The sequence below is a fragment of the Opisthorchis viverrini genome (genome assembly GCF_000715545.1).
Source record: "Opisthorchis viverrini unplaced genomic scaffold opera_v5_348, whole genome shotgun sequence".
In the NCBI taxonomy this organism is placed as follows: Eukaryota; Metazoa; Platyhelminthes; class Trematoda; order Opisthorchiida; family Opisthorchiidae; genus Opisthorchis; species Opisthorchis viverrini.
Window position 1 is genome coordinate 171,782 of NW_008752006.1, and position 15,616 is coordinate 187,397.

General features: G+C 45.5%; 1 protein-coding gene across 1 annotated transcript in view; it reads right to left on the bottom strand.

Moving 5' to 3' along the window:
• Window positions 1-15,616, bottom strand: part of T265_10242 (hypothetical protein) — a gene marked incomplete at both ends in the record, with an annotated part of 52,861 nt that overhangs the window by 32,203 nt on the left and 5,042 nt on the right. Inside the window, 2 exons of the mRNA XM_009176559.1 lie at window positions 6,252-6,437; window positions 14,114-14,218. Of these exons, the coding sequence (XP_009174823.1) occupies window positions 6,252-6,437; window positions 14,114-14,218 (291 nt within the window). The remainder of the gene's footprint in view (window positions 1-6,251; window positions 6,438-14,113; window positions 14,219-15,616) is intronic.

The window sequence follows — 15,616 nt, forward strand, 5'->3', positions numbered from 1 at the left end:
AAACTACGCCAGATTCAAATTCAAATTCAGGTTTCCAGGATCTCATTTATGCCCGGTTTCCTTCACTTGTGCAACTGTGCAACAGTTCGCTTGGGTTGGCGACACAATTTGCGAGAACGGATAGGTATCTTTTCAAGGAATCCCTGAGAGCGCCCCAAAATTTTGTAAGAAATCACGAAGACTGAAGGCAGCAGCTCAGTATCAGTGACATGACAGGGCTGGTCAATCCAGCAACATATCTGTTGACCCTTCTGCAGCCTACAATTATTATTATTATTATTATTATTATTACGGCGTCCTAAGCAACCCGGAAACATTGATGCCAAGATGTTCGAGTGCATTCGCCTTACCGGTACAACAATTCCTCGACTCAATGGTCTCCAAAAAGAGTACAACCTAGGCTTAACGTTCAGGCCCTTCTTCGATATGTCCATTCCTTCTTATCACGCCTTGGATAAATGACTTGCCGGGCTGTTAGAACGAGACAGGAGAGAATTGTCAACACACGCCCTGGAGACAGTTTTGATCTCGTCGACCAGATTAGAGGTCGAAATGTTGATAAACGCTATGTTCTACCTGGACGTCGCCTTGTTGTTGGCGACTTGGTAGAGTCTAATTGTAAAAGAATTGGCATCCCCATCTCGGAGTTTAAGGAACTATTGCTCCTCTGTACCTTTAATATTTAGTTTACATGAGGCTTCAACTAAAAAGTGACTCGGTTGCTGAACTACTTGCCATAAAGCTTCGAAACTCCATTGATACCACATACAAGGCCGTTAATCTGAGCTCACGCTGCAATTCCAGCCCCATCATCAGGTTTCGTCTGAAGGACAAATTACCACGTTCTACCACCAATTTCTGTGTGTAAACATGTGTCCTCATCCCCAGCGTCAGACGTTGGTCGTACGACAAGGCGGTTGTCGGACAGAATGCGAGAACAAAATCCCATATCTCTGAGTAGTGGCCGGAAGTGCAATCGCATCACATTTGGCCAAAACTAGTCATCGTATCGACAAAGGATACGCCTTCCATATCATATACCGGGTGTCCCTGAACCCATCACGGTTCACACAATCCAGACTACTATCGATCGTAGAGGCATAGAGGTCGACTGCTGGACCCACAAAGTTGTGTCCGAAATAAACTCGTGTGACCTCTGAACTTGAGCTGACCTGCGGAAAATCCAGTCCCACAAACTTGCCTGACATTGACGTTACCCACTTGATTCCGTGACCTTCTGACCCGTGTAACTCCTATTCAAACCACCTTCCCCTGATTTTTCTTTTGTATTTTATTTCAGCAAAGTTTATATAGCTCCGATTTTCACATACCCTTTTCATGTGATTTCTAGTATCACAGATTTGTGATGTATTACGCGAGAGGAAGAATCACGAAAAACACGCTTTGTTCGCTACTTTCGTTCTTCTCATGGCATAATCAACCTCTTGGGAGGATACAAAGGCCTATATATGTTAAAGGAACTTCAGAAGTATCTGAAGTACGCGGTCTGGGAAGCGAAACTAGCATTTGCGCGCACAGTTCTTTGTCCACCGGTATCCCCCCCAATCACTTGCCATCACATAAGCAAAAGTTGCTGGGTCGTTCGATTACCGGTTATCTGACCGACTGGCCTCATAAACCCCGCGGCTTATTTCCAATAAACAAAATAAGTCCTTGTATCTACGAAATTCTTTCTACATAGGAGCTTTTAACGTCCACACTGTCAAACTGGCAAACAATAAATGCTCGCTGAAACCTTATACTCCCTTAAAATTAGAGGCATAGAGGTCGACTGCTGGACCCACAAAGTTGTGTCCGAAATAAACTCGTGTGACCTCTGAACTTGAGCTGACCTGCGGAAAATCCAGTCCCACAAACTTGCCTGACATTGACGTTACCCACTTGATTCCGTGACCTTTTGACCCGTGTAACTCCTATTCAAACCACCTTCCCCTGATTTTTCTTTTGTATTTTATTTCAGCAAAGTTTATATAGCTCCGATTTTCACATACCCTTTTCATGTGATTTCTAGTATCACAGATTTGTGATGTATTACGCGAGAGGAAGAATCACGAAAAACACGCTTTGTTCGCTACTTTCGTTCTTCTCATGGCATAATCAACCTCTTGGGAGGATACAAAGGCCTATATATGTTAAAGGAACTTCAGAAGTATCTGAAGTACGCGGTCTGGGAAGCGAAACTAGCATTTGCGCGCACAGTTCTTTGTCCACCGGTATCCCCCCCAATCACTTGCCATCACATAAGCAAAAGTTGCTGGGTCGTTCGATTACCGGTTATCTGACCGACTGGCCTCATAAACCCCGCGGCTTATTTCCAATAAACAAAATAAGTCCTTGTATCTACGAAATTCTTTCTACATAGGAGCTTTTAACGTCCACACTGTCAAACTGGCAAACAATAAATGCTCGCTGAAACCTTATACTCCCTTAAAATTGATGCATGTGGCGTCTCCGAAACACGCGTACACGGCCCGAACGTGGCTATGCATCTCAAAACGTCAAGGGTGAACTCAGAACTTTCACATTTATCCGTACGCGTGTCCGTGACCCAGAGCCGATGATTCGTGGAAAATATGGCGTGGGAGTTGCACTCAGCCGCAGAGCTGGACGCGCTTAGCTGGATTGGATCCCCCAGAGCAGTCGTCTTTGCGTCGCCCAGTTATCTAGCCCAATCAACCTCAATACCTATGGACATAAGCGGTGCCTGTTTGCAGTGTCGGCTTATGCCCAACGAACTGCACTTATGATACCCAGAAGGATACTTTCTATCGAGAGTTATCCGGGCTTATTCGTTAAGAAAGAAGCACTGACACATTGCAATCTCAATGAAAGCCCAAGTCGGTCATCTAACCTCCTTGTAATCATATCTGGGCGGTCGACTCGGAGTTGATGCTTGTCGCGCAGCGACTCCTCCAATTGAGTGCCCCTCATCAACTGTTTCGGTCCAGTACGAACGTTCAGCATGAACGTTCGCATTGCGTAGCCTGGCGGCCACCAAATGCAAATCAAATGTGGACCCAGCTGGATCACATAGCCATCAGCCGCCGTTGGAGAGACTGTCGTTCCTTCTGGAGCACATAACTTGACACCTATCACGCCATGGTGCGTACACACCTGACAATTCGCTTTCCCTCAGGCCCTCACGAGTCAGCAAGAAGCATGCCAATCCACCATTTTCGAAGAACAACCACAGCTCAACAGTATGGATCTGAGCTAGCTCAGCAAACCTACAGTAAACGAACACCATACTGGTAGCGAGAACGTGTACAAAGCATGGGAAAATGTGAAAGGAGCTACGCTAGCGGCGTTCAGTGCTGTCTATCCGACTACTCCGATATAATCGAATGACCACTGGATTTCGTCGAGATCGCTAGTGCTGACTGATGCCAGGAAATCCATACCAACAGGCAACGAGTACGACAGGGTACGCAAATTACTCAAATGTCAATTAGTGAAGAGCCTAAGGAAGGAGCGGTAGCTCTGGTGGACAACGAAAGCTCGGGGGAGATGGGGAAGGCTTTTGTCACCGGAAGCAGCAGCGTCTTATATCAGCTGATACGATCGACTGATCCTAGGAAAGTAATGGTCCGTGAAACGATAGCTGAAAAAGGCGGTTCATTAATACGCTCGGAAAAACGTCCACCGTAAAGGCGGACCGAACACTTTGAAAACCAGTTTAGCTGGACTCCTGCAACACAGCCTCTGGAGATATTGCATACGGACAAATGGAATGTAAACCTTAATCACTTATCAAAAGAAGAAATAAGGAACGAAGTAGCCGTACTGAAACATCAGAAGGCACCAGGAACACACTAATTGTATCCACCCCTCTTCAGAGAAGGAGGAGAACTCCTGATGACCCATCTAACAAAGCTTGTTGGTTCCAGATGGAACGAAGAAAAGGTTCCTGCAGAATGGGGCAGTTACCCTCATCTTCAAAAATGGTACGCGGACGCTAGATGAAAACCACAGTGGCATCAGCATGGTAGCAATGGAATCGAAGGTGCTCCATTTAAGGTTGACTGAACTCAGGGGGGGCAGACCCGTGAAAACCTAAGTCCCGTCATGAAAAAGTGTACATCGATCACATTTCCACCCTCCGTCAGATTCTGCTTCCAGCAACCAACAATGGTTGTTTTTCTTTAACCCTACAGACCGTCAGGCATTATGCAAAGACATTCCCCATAAATTCCTGGCCCCTTCTTAAGGCGTTGTACGTCAACTCCTCCCTACGGTGAAGCACGACGGGAAGCTCTCACCTGAGTCCTCGACATTAAATGGTGTCAAGCAAGACTGTCCCCTTTCACTTCTCCTCTCAACTTCGTCATTCATACGAGTACGGAAAATGCACTACAAGCTTCTGATACGTGCAGGGTCGAAGTGCTCCCGGGATGTCCACTCACGGATATCGAATACGCAGAAGATATAGCCCTTCTTGGATCTGACATCGCGGTAATGCAAACAATATTAAACAATATTAACATTTTTTAATATTAAATAATTCTCCCTCACGGTTTGACATGCACTTCAGACTTGCAAAGTGCAAGGCGCTACTGCAAGAGTGGGTCGGCTCGAATTCTAACCTCGTGCTTGCGGATGAGCCAATTGAGGTAGCAGACAGCGCTTTCAGTACCGGTGGTCTCGCGAAGTATGATATTTCCACCTGGACTGGGAAGACAAGAGGAGCTTTCGGAAATCTGTGCCACCTGTGGCGTCGGTGGGACATCCGCTTATCTGTCAAGGGTCGAGTTTGCAATGCTGCAATGTGATCCATTTTATTACACAGGTCAGAATTCTGGCAGCGGCGCAATGGGGACGTCAAAAGACCCATTATTTGACCATCGATGTCTTCCGAGCATTACCCGAGTCTGGTGGGAAAACCGGACCAGTAATGCTGAAGTACGTCGAATGTTTTTCGGAAGAAAAAACACCCATGAGAGATGAACTGATCACACGGCATAGGTTGCGCCGGCTTGGCCACGAGAGCTGTATGTCAGTCGACCGACTTCCTTGAAGGGTTCTTTTCGCACAACCACTTGAAGGGTGGAAACGTGCCAGAGGTCAAACAATGACTTGGCAGCGAAATTTGAATGACCAGCTGCGCTGGTCATTGCCGTCTCCCTGGATGGGGTCCGTGAGACAGAATATATCACTGCTTAGAGACATTGTCAGACATGGCGCATTCGCGCCCCCAATGGTGCTCGAACATCTAAGGTATGACCTCCAACGCATAGTTCCCCACTTAAAAGTCCACTGAAAACCCCGTACTTACGCATCAGTTGTACCAGCAACCAGTGCCACTGCATAGCTACCTAACCCGCCTCTCCGAATCATTGGCGAACAAAACTGCGATAGATAGAACCACTGTATCGCAAGCACGCGTTTTGTACAGATAATGATGATGATGAACTCCTTAGAAGGCTTAGAAATTCTGTCGATACAACATACATGGCCGTTAATCTGAGCTCACGCTGCAATTCCAGCCCCATCATCAGGTTTCGTCTGAAGGACAAATTACCACGTTCTACCACCAATTTCTGTGTGTAAACATGTGTCCTCATCCCCAGCGTCAGACGTTGGTCGTACGACAAGGCGGTTGTCGGACAGAATGCGAGAACACAATCCCATATCTCTGAGTAGTGGCCGGAAGTGCAATCGCATCACATTTGGCCAAAACTAGTCATCGTATCGACAAAGGATACGCCTTCCATATCATATACCGGGTGTCCCTGAACCCATCACGGTTCACACAATCCAGACTACTATCGATCGTAGAGGCATAGAGGTCGACTGCTGGACCCACAAAGTTGTGTCCGAAATAAACTCGTGTGACCTCTGAACTTGAGCTGACCTGCGGAAAATCCAGTCCCACAAACTTGCCTGACATTGACGTTACCCACTTGATTCCGTGACCTTCTGACCCGTGTAACTCCTATTCAAACCACCTTCCCCTGATTTTTCTTTTGTATTTTATTTCAGCAAAGTTTATATAGCCCCGATTTTCACATACTCTTCATGTGATTTCTAGTGCCACACTAACTGAGCAGAACAATCACAGCAAACAAGCTTTGTTCGACGTGGCAGTTTCTCAGTCCTCGTACTTCCTTCAATCGGCATGGCAGCGGGTACCAGAAGTATTTTACAAACGAACGAGTATTACCAGTATTCTTATATTCTTGTTATTATTATTTAGGTAAAAATTTACGGGAGCCTAAGTGCGATCGACTCACTTCATTTGATTTTTGGTGCAAAAGTGAGGTGGCACCTTCTTTGGCAGGTGAGCGCTCTTCGGAGGCTGGTCGACGCCGCAATCGACTCCGCTGAGGCAGTCCAACATCTTCTCTGTGGTACTTGGAAAGATGCCGTAACAAAGTCAGCTCCGCTTGATATCTACGACCACACCGAGGATGGGGACACTGAAAAGAGAATCGGGCGTGCAAGTTCACAGCTGTAACCCATATGCCAGTAACAATGTCGAAGCTTTCAAAACAGAGCGGAGATTCAGTGCAATCCATAATAAAGCATATCGGAATGGAGGGGCAAACACATCTTATGCCTGTGGGGATTCCTTCGCTGTAAAGAAGCATGACATAATCTGGAGACATTATTTTACTTTGAATTACTGACTGGGGGGTTTCCATACCTTCCACAGCTTTGATCGCAGCCAGGATCAGATTCACAGTTCACAGTCCCAGCAATATAAGGCGAATCACCAAACCAATTTGGTTTTAACGGGAGGCTCAACTGATGTTCATTGAATGAATGTGTTGCACAAAGGCCACCTCATAATTCGAACGATATTCGATATATCACAATGCATTGTATGGATCAAACCAATTAATTGTAAGGTTGCCAAATTGCGTAAAATTTGAGTCCAGGTGGGTTACGGTTGACGGAAACTCGAGGACCGCACCGGCGAAACCGGTCGTGGGCTGCTCAAGACTTTAAGCAACCTTATAAGTGGTATCTCATTTAGATGGTGATGCAGGCTTTAATTTGCTAGCTGTACAAGCAGCAATGTTTGAACATTTCACAGAGTAAAATGAAAACATTTAAGATGCCGCTCACATGAATAGAAAGTGAAGGTGAGTCGGCCAAGAAACAGAACAGCCACAAATACCGGAACCAAAAATAACAGTTGACTGAAATGCATAAATAGCTGGTGCTTAGATGAGCATCCCAGCTTTTTGACGCCAAACAGGAACTAGATCAGAGATAATACTAAGTTTCCAAATATCGTCGTCAACACTGGTGTTGAACACCAGTGCTTTACCATCACACATTGAACAATTGAGCGATCGGTGACCGTTCGATTGAAACTGGGCTCCTACTGAAAATTTTCAGTTTTAGAAAGTGTGTAAGCACCACCATCAGCCCTGTAAAACATGGCACTAATCGGGAAGCAGTCTTTTGTCCTTACTAAATGTATAAGACGAATTAAAGAACATACACGCTGGAGGCTCGAAACGATTGCGAAAAAATACCTTATTGCCAACAAGCAGTTGACATCTAGGTGAACATTATCGTACAACTGGCGTGAGGTGACCATCTAATAAGGGATTCTGAATGAGGTTGAGCTCTAAGGGTGGTGGGATGAACGGAAGACTGGAACGACGACAGATCAGCCGCGAAAGAGGGGGTGGGGGAAATGGGGACACAAATACCCAGGAAACTCTTGTGCTATTGTTTGGAATCGAACATGCATCATACTCCATCCACGGTTACATAGGGTTTTTAGTTTGAATGACCACGCCCAGGTGCAGCGTTTTGATTGGAAACTTGAATCGTTCAGCTGTAGCACCTTTTCGGTGCTTTAACTGCCATGCAACCCGAAAGGAGCACGAGGGCTGGAATACTGCCAGGTCGCCCAAGCCTAGACAGGGGAAGTCGAGAGGCAGAGGTCGGGTTCCAACCACGGACCTTCCGGTAAGTAAGTTCGCGCCCACCGAGCTTGACAGGGTCCACATTGAGGACCACGTCAAGCGCTCTCGAGGTAACAGTGATAACTACGTTCGTTTAACCTACAGTTCAAAGACCAATCATGCGATATTTGAGTCGACATATTGTTTGTGGAACAGTGACATCTGAATCCATTCTGGTAGTCACCCCATTGGGTGATGTCTTGAACATCGCGGTAGTTTTATCAAACCTAATTTAAGAACTTTGAACAGTACGAAGATAGTGGAGATGGACCATGTTTAAAAAAGGGAGGAACATATCAATTAGTCTAGCTAAGGGTTAAGGATACAAGAAGGAGCTTGGCAATGATCCCGGTAGGCCAACCAACACATGTATGGAATAAAATTGGAGACATACCATTTAAACCAGATGATTAGGAAATGTTAGGTTCAGTAGAACGGCCAGTGCCACTCAGGGTAGCAACTAACGATTCACAGGGGCTGTTATAACTGGTACGGATTTAGATAGAGGAAATGAGGACAAAAAGTCAAAGAAAAGTTTTTGCGTTCCCCAACAAAGGTACCAAATGAGTACTAAGAGTATCAAATGAGTTTTGACTGATTCATCTGGCCGAACTTCAGGATTGAATTCTGGTTGATCCTCCCCATTTAGCTGCTTTTCGCTCCACGAATATACCTTCAACTACGTAGATGCAGGTCACGTAGTCTGCACGTATCAAAGAACAGGGGATCACAGCATCCTTAAAATATGCCTCACTTCTTTACCTTCCGCGGGCATGAACCGCCAAACCGCTCGAAAGGAAACAACTCCCTTGATTTGAAAGAAGAGGGACTGAATTCGCTTAAGACATCGGAGAAGACATTTGTAAGCGAAAATGAAGGTTCTTTTTGCAAAAGTCAATACTCTCATGAGTAATTACGGAAGACTGGTGTAAAAAAATCCTAGTAAGCAGAAGTGTATCACCGGAGTAGAGGACGAGGGACGGGAAGTAGGTTTCGAAAAAGAAAGATAATATGAAAGACTAGTGAGATAATGATCTAACAGGTCAGGAGGGACAGAGCCCATAACAGCGCAGCATCGCCATTTTGGTCGGAATCCAGACAAGCTGACTCAGAGGGTTAATGAGTTCAAGATCAGAGGTACAGGGTTCAGGGCAGAAAGCCGTTAGATAGAAAAGGAAGAATGTGTAGGCTCACAGTTCGTCCTGGGAACAGAAACAACATAAAAACATGTAGCTGTGAAAATGTAGGTGGGTAAGATCACAAGAACTGAGGACTTGTGTCTTGGTGGAGAACGATGACAGACGACACGAATTGGCCGAGTTGATGTTGCCGTTCAATTCGCGGATGTTATAGGGAGGTTTTGAAATCATATTGGAGAGTAAGATGAAATATCCCTGCAGTTCGCATTTCATGCTTGTTTGACGAGTGAAAGACCGGCATCCCAACTCACAGGTTTGACCTGGAGAGCCAAGTAACGTATTTGAAAGTTGGTCGATGAAGCAGGAGTACAGACTATGGAGCAGGCCGTCGATCAACTGTTTATCACAGAACAGCTCCACAACAAGCAGTCTCGCCCTCATAATAAAGGAGCGACCACATATATGCTACCACAGGTACAATGCAAGGGTAGCTAGGGTCACTTTCTGATGAATAAGTCACAAAGAAGCCAAAGAGAAAGCCTTCTAAACTCACACGACTACTGCACGACCAAGGATATGCACTGGATATATATATATATATATATATATATCGACCTAATGCTACGCTAAGTGGGTTTAACCTTGTCAGAAAGTCGATAGAGTGAACAGATGAAGAGTAACGGGCCCTTAAAGTACGAGTTGCACTGTCCACTGCGGCAGGAGTGGGAATAGTATGCTAGCACCACTACGCTTCCTAAGTACGCACTGATGATGTCACTTCGATCGATGACGAAACTTCCACAATCAAATTTCCCCGCTCAGCGAACAAACCAACGACCTTAGTTTTCTCCAGGCGATAAGAATTTCCATATTTATGTAGGCAGCGATCCTGTACTCTCCTAACGAAAGACGAATTGGGAAAGGTTGACCAAACGGTCGACTGTGACTACCGGCGCATTAATTAATACGGTCAAGATGCCCCCGAAAACCAAAGGAGTCAAAACGCTTCCGCTGTGCATAACGGCATTAGGAAAGACAGTCATGCCTTGCTTCCTGCGTCCCTAGGCTGTCAGCTCCCCAAAATCGATACTGTCATTCGATTCTAACGGATTCCCCCCAAGAGAACCCTACTACTAGTCCTTTTGCTGGTCAACCCATGGCGTTGAAAGCTAGGTGTACTACTGAGAAACGATTCAAACATATACCCTAGGAAAACTTCTTACCTTGGACCAAGCAACTGGGAACTATTATGTGCCTTCACAGTACTTTGTTGACTTCTTCCCCATCCCGCATGCAACCCATGCCGAATCATTTCATTAGCAGTTGCCTGATCAATATGCCCTATCCGATCAGCTTCCCATTAACTTAAAGAAAAATAAAACTAATGGATTAACGAGATCCTTTCTACATAGGTGCACTAGGCGTCTCTACTGTATCAAATTGGTAAACGGGAAATACCCACGAAAACCCCATACTCTCAAAGCCGACTGTGTTGGGCCTCAGAAACATGCATCTAAAAGCAGCCGGAGGGAATCTCTAGGCATAGACCAATGAATTTTTCATCCTTGTGGATATGAATGCCCGACCTGGTCCCTGGTCCGCGTGCTACCAAATCTAGGTGATCAATTTAACGTCGATGCTCACCGGACGAACATGGAGAAGCCCTAGTTGTGCGTCAACTGGCACGAGTCTTGAACACAAACGCTGATCTCAAGCACAAATTGACCGTGGGCCCAATCGGACCACGCGTCGTTAGCCACCGTTGAAGAGTCGCGATTCACGAATGCGGCTTCTTTTGGGTCACAAAACTGGATCCAGAACAGGCCACACTGGCAGCATGCCTGCTTCAGGTCCTCGCAAGTCGGAAGAAGTAAGTCACCCCATCGCCTTCGGAGAACTACCATAGATCAGTCTGAACTGGGTTAGCTACTCTCTGCAACGAACAGACACATTACTAGCAAAGAGCACATAAAGCACAACAGAACTCAAAACGAGCTATGCTAACGCCATTCAGAAGTGTCTGTCCGACTTCCCTAATACGAGTAAACAACCACTAGATATTATCGGGATCATCAATCTTGATTGATGCTAGAATACCTGTACCAGCAGGCAACGAGCATAACAGAACACGAAAATCCATGGAACACCAAATAGTGAAAAATTCTGATGAAAGAACTCTGGGGTGGGTAAAATTTTAGACGGAGAAAGAATTCGTCACGGGTAGACATCTGTGCCTGATATCATCCATTACACTCGACTGACCAAAGGAAAGCAATCATCAGTGCGACAATCGGTGAAAAAGACGGTTCAACAATTTATTCACAAAACAGCCGATCATCACCATCATCATCAGGGAAAGCAACATCAGTGTTGACACTGATCCTTCACTGCCGTAAACCGCCAATCGGAAAGATTGGTCAGACACTTTGAAGGACAATTTAGCTGACCTACAACACAAGGCCTGGAGACAGCGCACACGGGTGAATGGAATATAAATCCTATCTGCTTGTCCTGAGGAATAAAGTGCAAAGTACCCCTATGAATTGCGAGAAGGTACAAGTCCTGACGGTTTGCATCCAGGCCTTCTCTAAGAGGACCGTGAGCACCTGGTAACAAACCTGAAACACTTGTTTCTATATTGAGTGAAAGGGTGCCCGCAGAACGGGGCGAGAACACGAACACTGTGAGAAACCTCGTGGCATTATTCTAGTAACGGTGGCATTCAATATGTCCTATGGTCTTCATCGAAAGTTGACTGAACGCAAAGGGATCCGTGAGAACTAAGCTCACTCTCATTTTGAAATGAATGCATATATTATACGTTCAATCCTACAGATTTCGGAACGGCGACAATGCTCACATTAACCAACAATGGCAATCTTTCTTGACCTAAAACTGTGTTTGGTTCTGCTGCTTGTTGGCACCATGGCAGTCTGCGGAACAAAGGTGTCCCCTTCCTTAGAGCACTGTACGCCAAATCCCAGGTATTTGTGAATATCCTCGGTGAGTTCACTACATTCAGTGGTGTCAGGCAATATTGTATCTTATAATGTTTCCAATTCCGCCGTCGATATAACTGTGGAAGACTCACTTCTCAACTCCATCTTCTGCAGAGTCGAAATGCTCCAAGGCTACTCGCTCGCAAGTATCTAGTACACACACGACATAGCTTTCCCTGAATTTGACCCCAGTGAAACCCCAATAAATGACCCGAATAATTCAGCCTCCTCGTTTATCATGTGTTTCACACATGAAAACATGTTGTAATCGAAAAAGAATCCCATGCTTGTGTTTCATATCATTGAGAAAGTAGACACATTTGTCTATCTAGATCTATTTGAGGCGTTGTTGCCTTCCGGGTAAGATCTGCTGCAGAGCCATCAGCATCACCTGTGGCTCAGACAAGAACATTGTTTATCTGTCAAGGGTCGAGGTAAGAATGCTGCGGTGCACTTTATGTTGTCATATGAATCAGAAACCCGATAGAAACGAATTGAAGACGTTGGAAAAACTCTTTTTGACCGTCTCTGTTTCCGGACCATTGCCTGAGTCTGATGGGAACACCGAATCAGTAATCCTGAGGCAGACCGAATGGCTTACGAAGGAGAAAACTCACACATTTGAACTGGTCACACAACACACATCGGGTTGCCCTGAATAGGTCTGGAACAGCCCTGTTTGCACTGCCATGTGGAGGGTAAAGACGAGTCAGGGGAGTCAAGCAATGACTGGACAGCAAAGTGTGAGATCCAAAACTAGGGAACTTAGCTGAGCTGGTCATTGTCGGCTATCTAGATGTGAACCCCGAGAATGGGCACATTAATACCGGGAGATATTGAAGGTATTGGAAACGTTAGATGAATTCGGCCTCAAGAACAACCGAGTACGTTGGCCGGAAACTTTGCGCTGTATAGAGGGCAGGGAAGACTTCACGGGTCTACAGCGAATGAAAGTAACTCACCAAGAAAGACTGGACCTGTGAGTCAACGTCGGAAACGCAATATCATTTACCACTGTTAAAAACACAGTGATTACGAAGACTTCTTATATCTACGGTGCGGTTGTGCTACGTACGAGAGTGACCCTCAGAAAAAGCCGCGCTTTTGACGGTGTTGAAAATAATGACTGCCATAACTGAATATATAGCTGTATTGTCTGCTTCCTAAGTTATCTTTCTTTGAAGAAAGGCAACGTTACTTGTTTTATACATTTGGAAGTGTTGGTTACGGAGTAAACAGCAGTTCTCGAAATCCCAACAAAGGAAACAGCACGAATTCGTCCCCAGCCATCCGGTCATACGAACTAGAAAACACCAAAACTGACTACTCACTTTCTGCTCTTCATTGGCTTTCTCGACTGAGTTAACACCATGGGAGAAATAATAAAACAAAATTGTTTTCTGATCACGTCAGCGTTTTGATGCGACTAGAAGGATAAAGCTTGCAAGTAAAGCGAAGTGTTTCCGACAATAGGTCCAACGAGATTTCTTGGGGACCAAGGCTCCAGACTACTGCCCGAAAGGTCCGTGATTCGAATCCGACCCTGTTTTCTCGATTGCTTCAATTAGGCAGTATTTCAACCACTTACTGAAGAGCTTCCAGAAACCTTATAGACGATGCACCACATCAAAAAAATATACATCGATACATCAAATATTGCACAAACTGAAACAAGAGGTGACGTGTGTGCATCTCGACTGTTCCTATCAAAACTTGGGCAAACTGTCAGTAGTCCAAACAACATGCTTTTTCCGGATGGCATAGCAGCTAGACGCCGAAAGGGTGTTTATTATTTTATTTTATTATGATTAATATGACTATTATGATTATGATTATTATGATTATTTCTTATCCTTGTTTGTGTGCAACACATCCAGCTGAAGCATATCACAAATGAGGGATTTAGTTGAGTCCCCTGTTAACACCAACTTAAGTTGCATATGAGTGTATATCACCACTTTCGCTGGCAATGAATATTGTAATAAGAAAGAACCCATCTGTAGCACTCAAATGCTAATGAGAGAAAACTCACAGCATATTTAAAACGGACATCTGCAGCACTTGGCGGACACTGTAACTGCTTCGTAGAATCGGTGTGCTCAGAAGTTGTGGTTAATTGGATCGGTGACGGGGGAACCTGGAAAACAGAAAACAAAATAGCCATGAGGAAACAGCACACAAACACGGGTACTGGATTGTGAAGAGACAGATGACGTATGCCTAATAATGATATTGCGCTCCGTCTATCCAAGGACTATCCTACAACGATCCCGCGCACACGAGTAAGATTATGCGTTCGTACGTAGCTCTCGTGAGGCACTGCGAAATACGACTAGTGCTTTGAAACGACCGAATTCGCTCCCATTTAAGTAGAGGGCGTGAATTAATGGTATGATAAAGAATACCGGATTCCAATGGCTACATTTCACAAACGAAACCTGTCAAAATTAGACACCAATTTTATCAATGTGTATTTATCTAGACATTCTATAACCTTACGTGTCGCCAGCGGATACATCCAAAAAACAAAGATTTTTGGAAGGAACTGCCGAATTTAGAAGCAAACGCATTACTTGAAGTTTGTTAGATCAGGCAACGCAGCCAAGCAAGCAAGTGACCCCGTTAATCATTTAACCCGAACGCTGGAGTCAACGCAGTTCATGTAGTCAGTTAGGCATCATCTTCAACACAAGTTCCGGCTTTAAACTATCAACCCCTTGTTCCAACCTTTGCGTTCAAAAACTTCTCAAGCAACAGGCACCACAACTAGCGGGCTAGTGTCCGAGTGAATTTAAAAAAACAGGTTCGGTGTGACAAAAGCCCTATGCGCGCCATCATGGTTCAAGTGGTTAGAGCGCGAATTTACTGACCGGAAGGTCCGTGGTTCGAACCCGACCTCCGCCACTCGACTTCCCCTGTCTAGGCTTGGGCAACCTGACAGTATCCCAGCCCTCGTGCTTCCTTCGGGTGGCATGGCAGCTAGACACTGAAAGGGCGCTACAGCTGAACGACTTATTTATTTTATTTTTATGGTTCACATTCCGTTGTAAGACAAAAGCGCTTAACTTTGACACCGTCTCGGCATATAGCCATCGTCCTAATAAGAGCAATAAATAAATAAGGCAATGGATGAGAGCGATAAAAAGGTCAGGGATGGTGTCAGTCAGCTCACAAATTCAGCACCGGAGAGCCTTGAGCCGCGACCACCATTTTGTGCATAGCTAGGGTGCCGTGGGGGGGGGAATGTTGCGGAATATATGTAGATCGGGTGTGTTGCTTGGTTGTTGAGCCTGTTTGCCAAACTTGGTAATTGGATTGCAAACGTTTCATCGCTAGCCAAGGTGACGAGCCAAGGGGGCCAGATGGCCCAATTGGTTAGAGCGCGACTTTACTGACCGGAAGGTCCGTGGTTCGAATCCGACCTCCGCCACTCGACTTCCCTGTCTAGGCTTGGGCAACCTGGCAGTATCCCAGCCCTCGTGCTTCCTTCGGGTGGCATGGCAGCTAGGCACCGGAAGGGTGCTACAGCTGAACG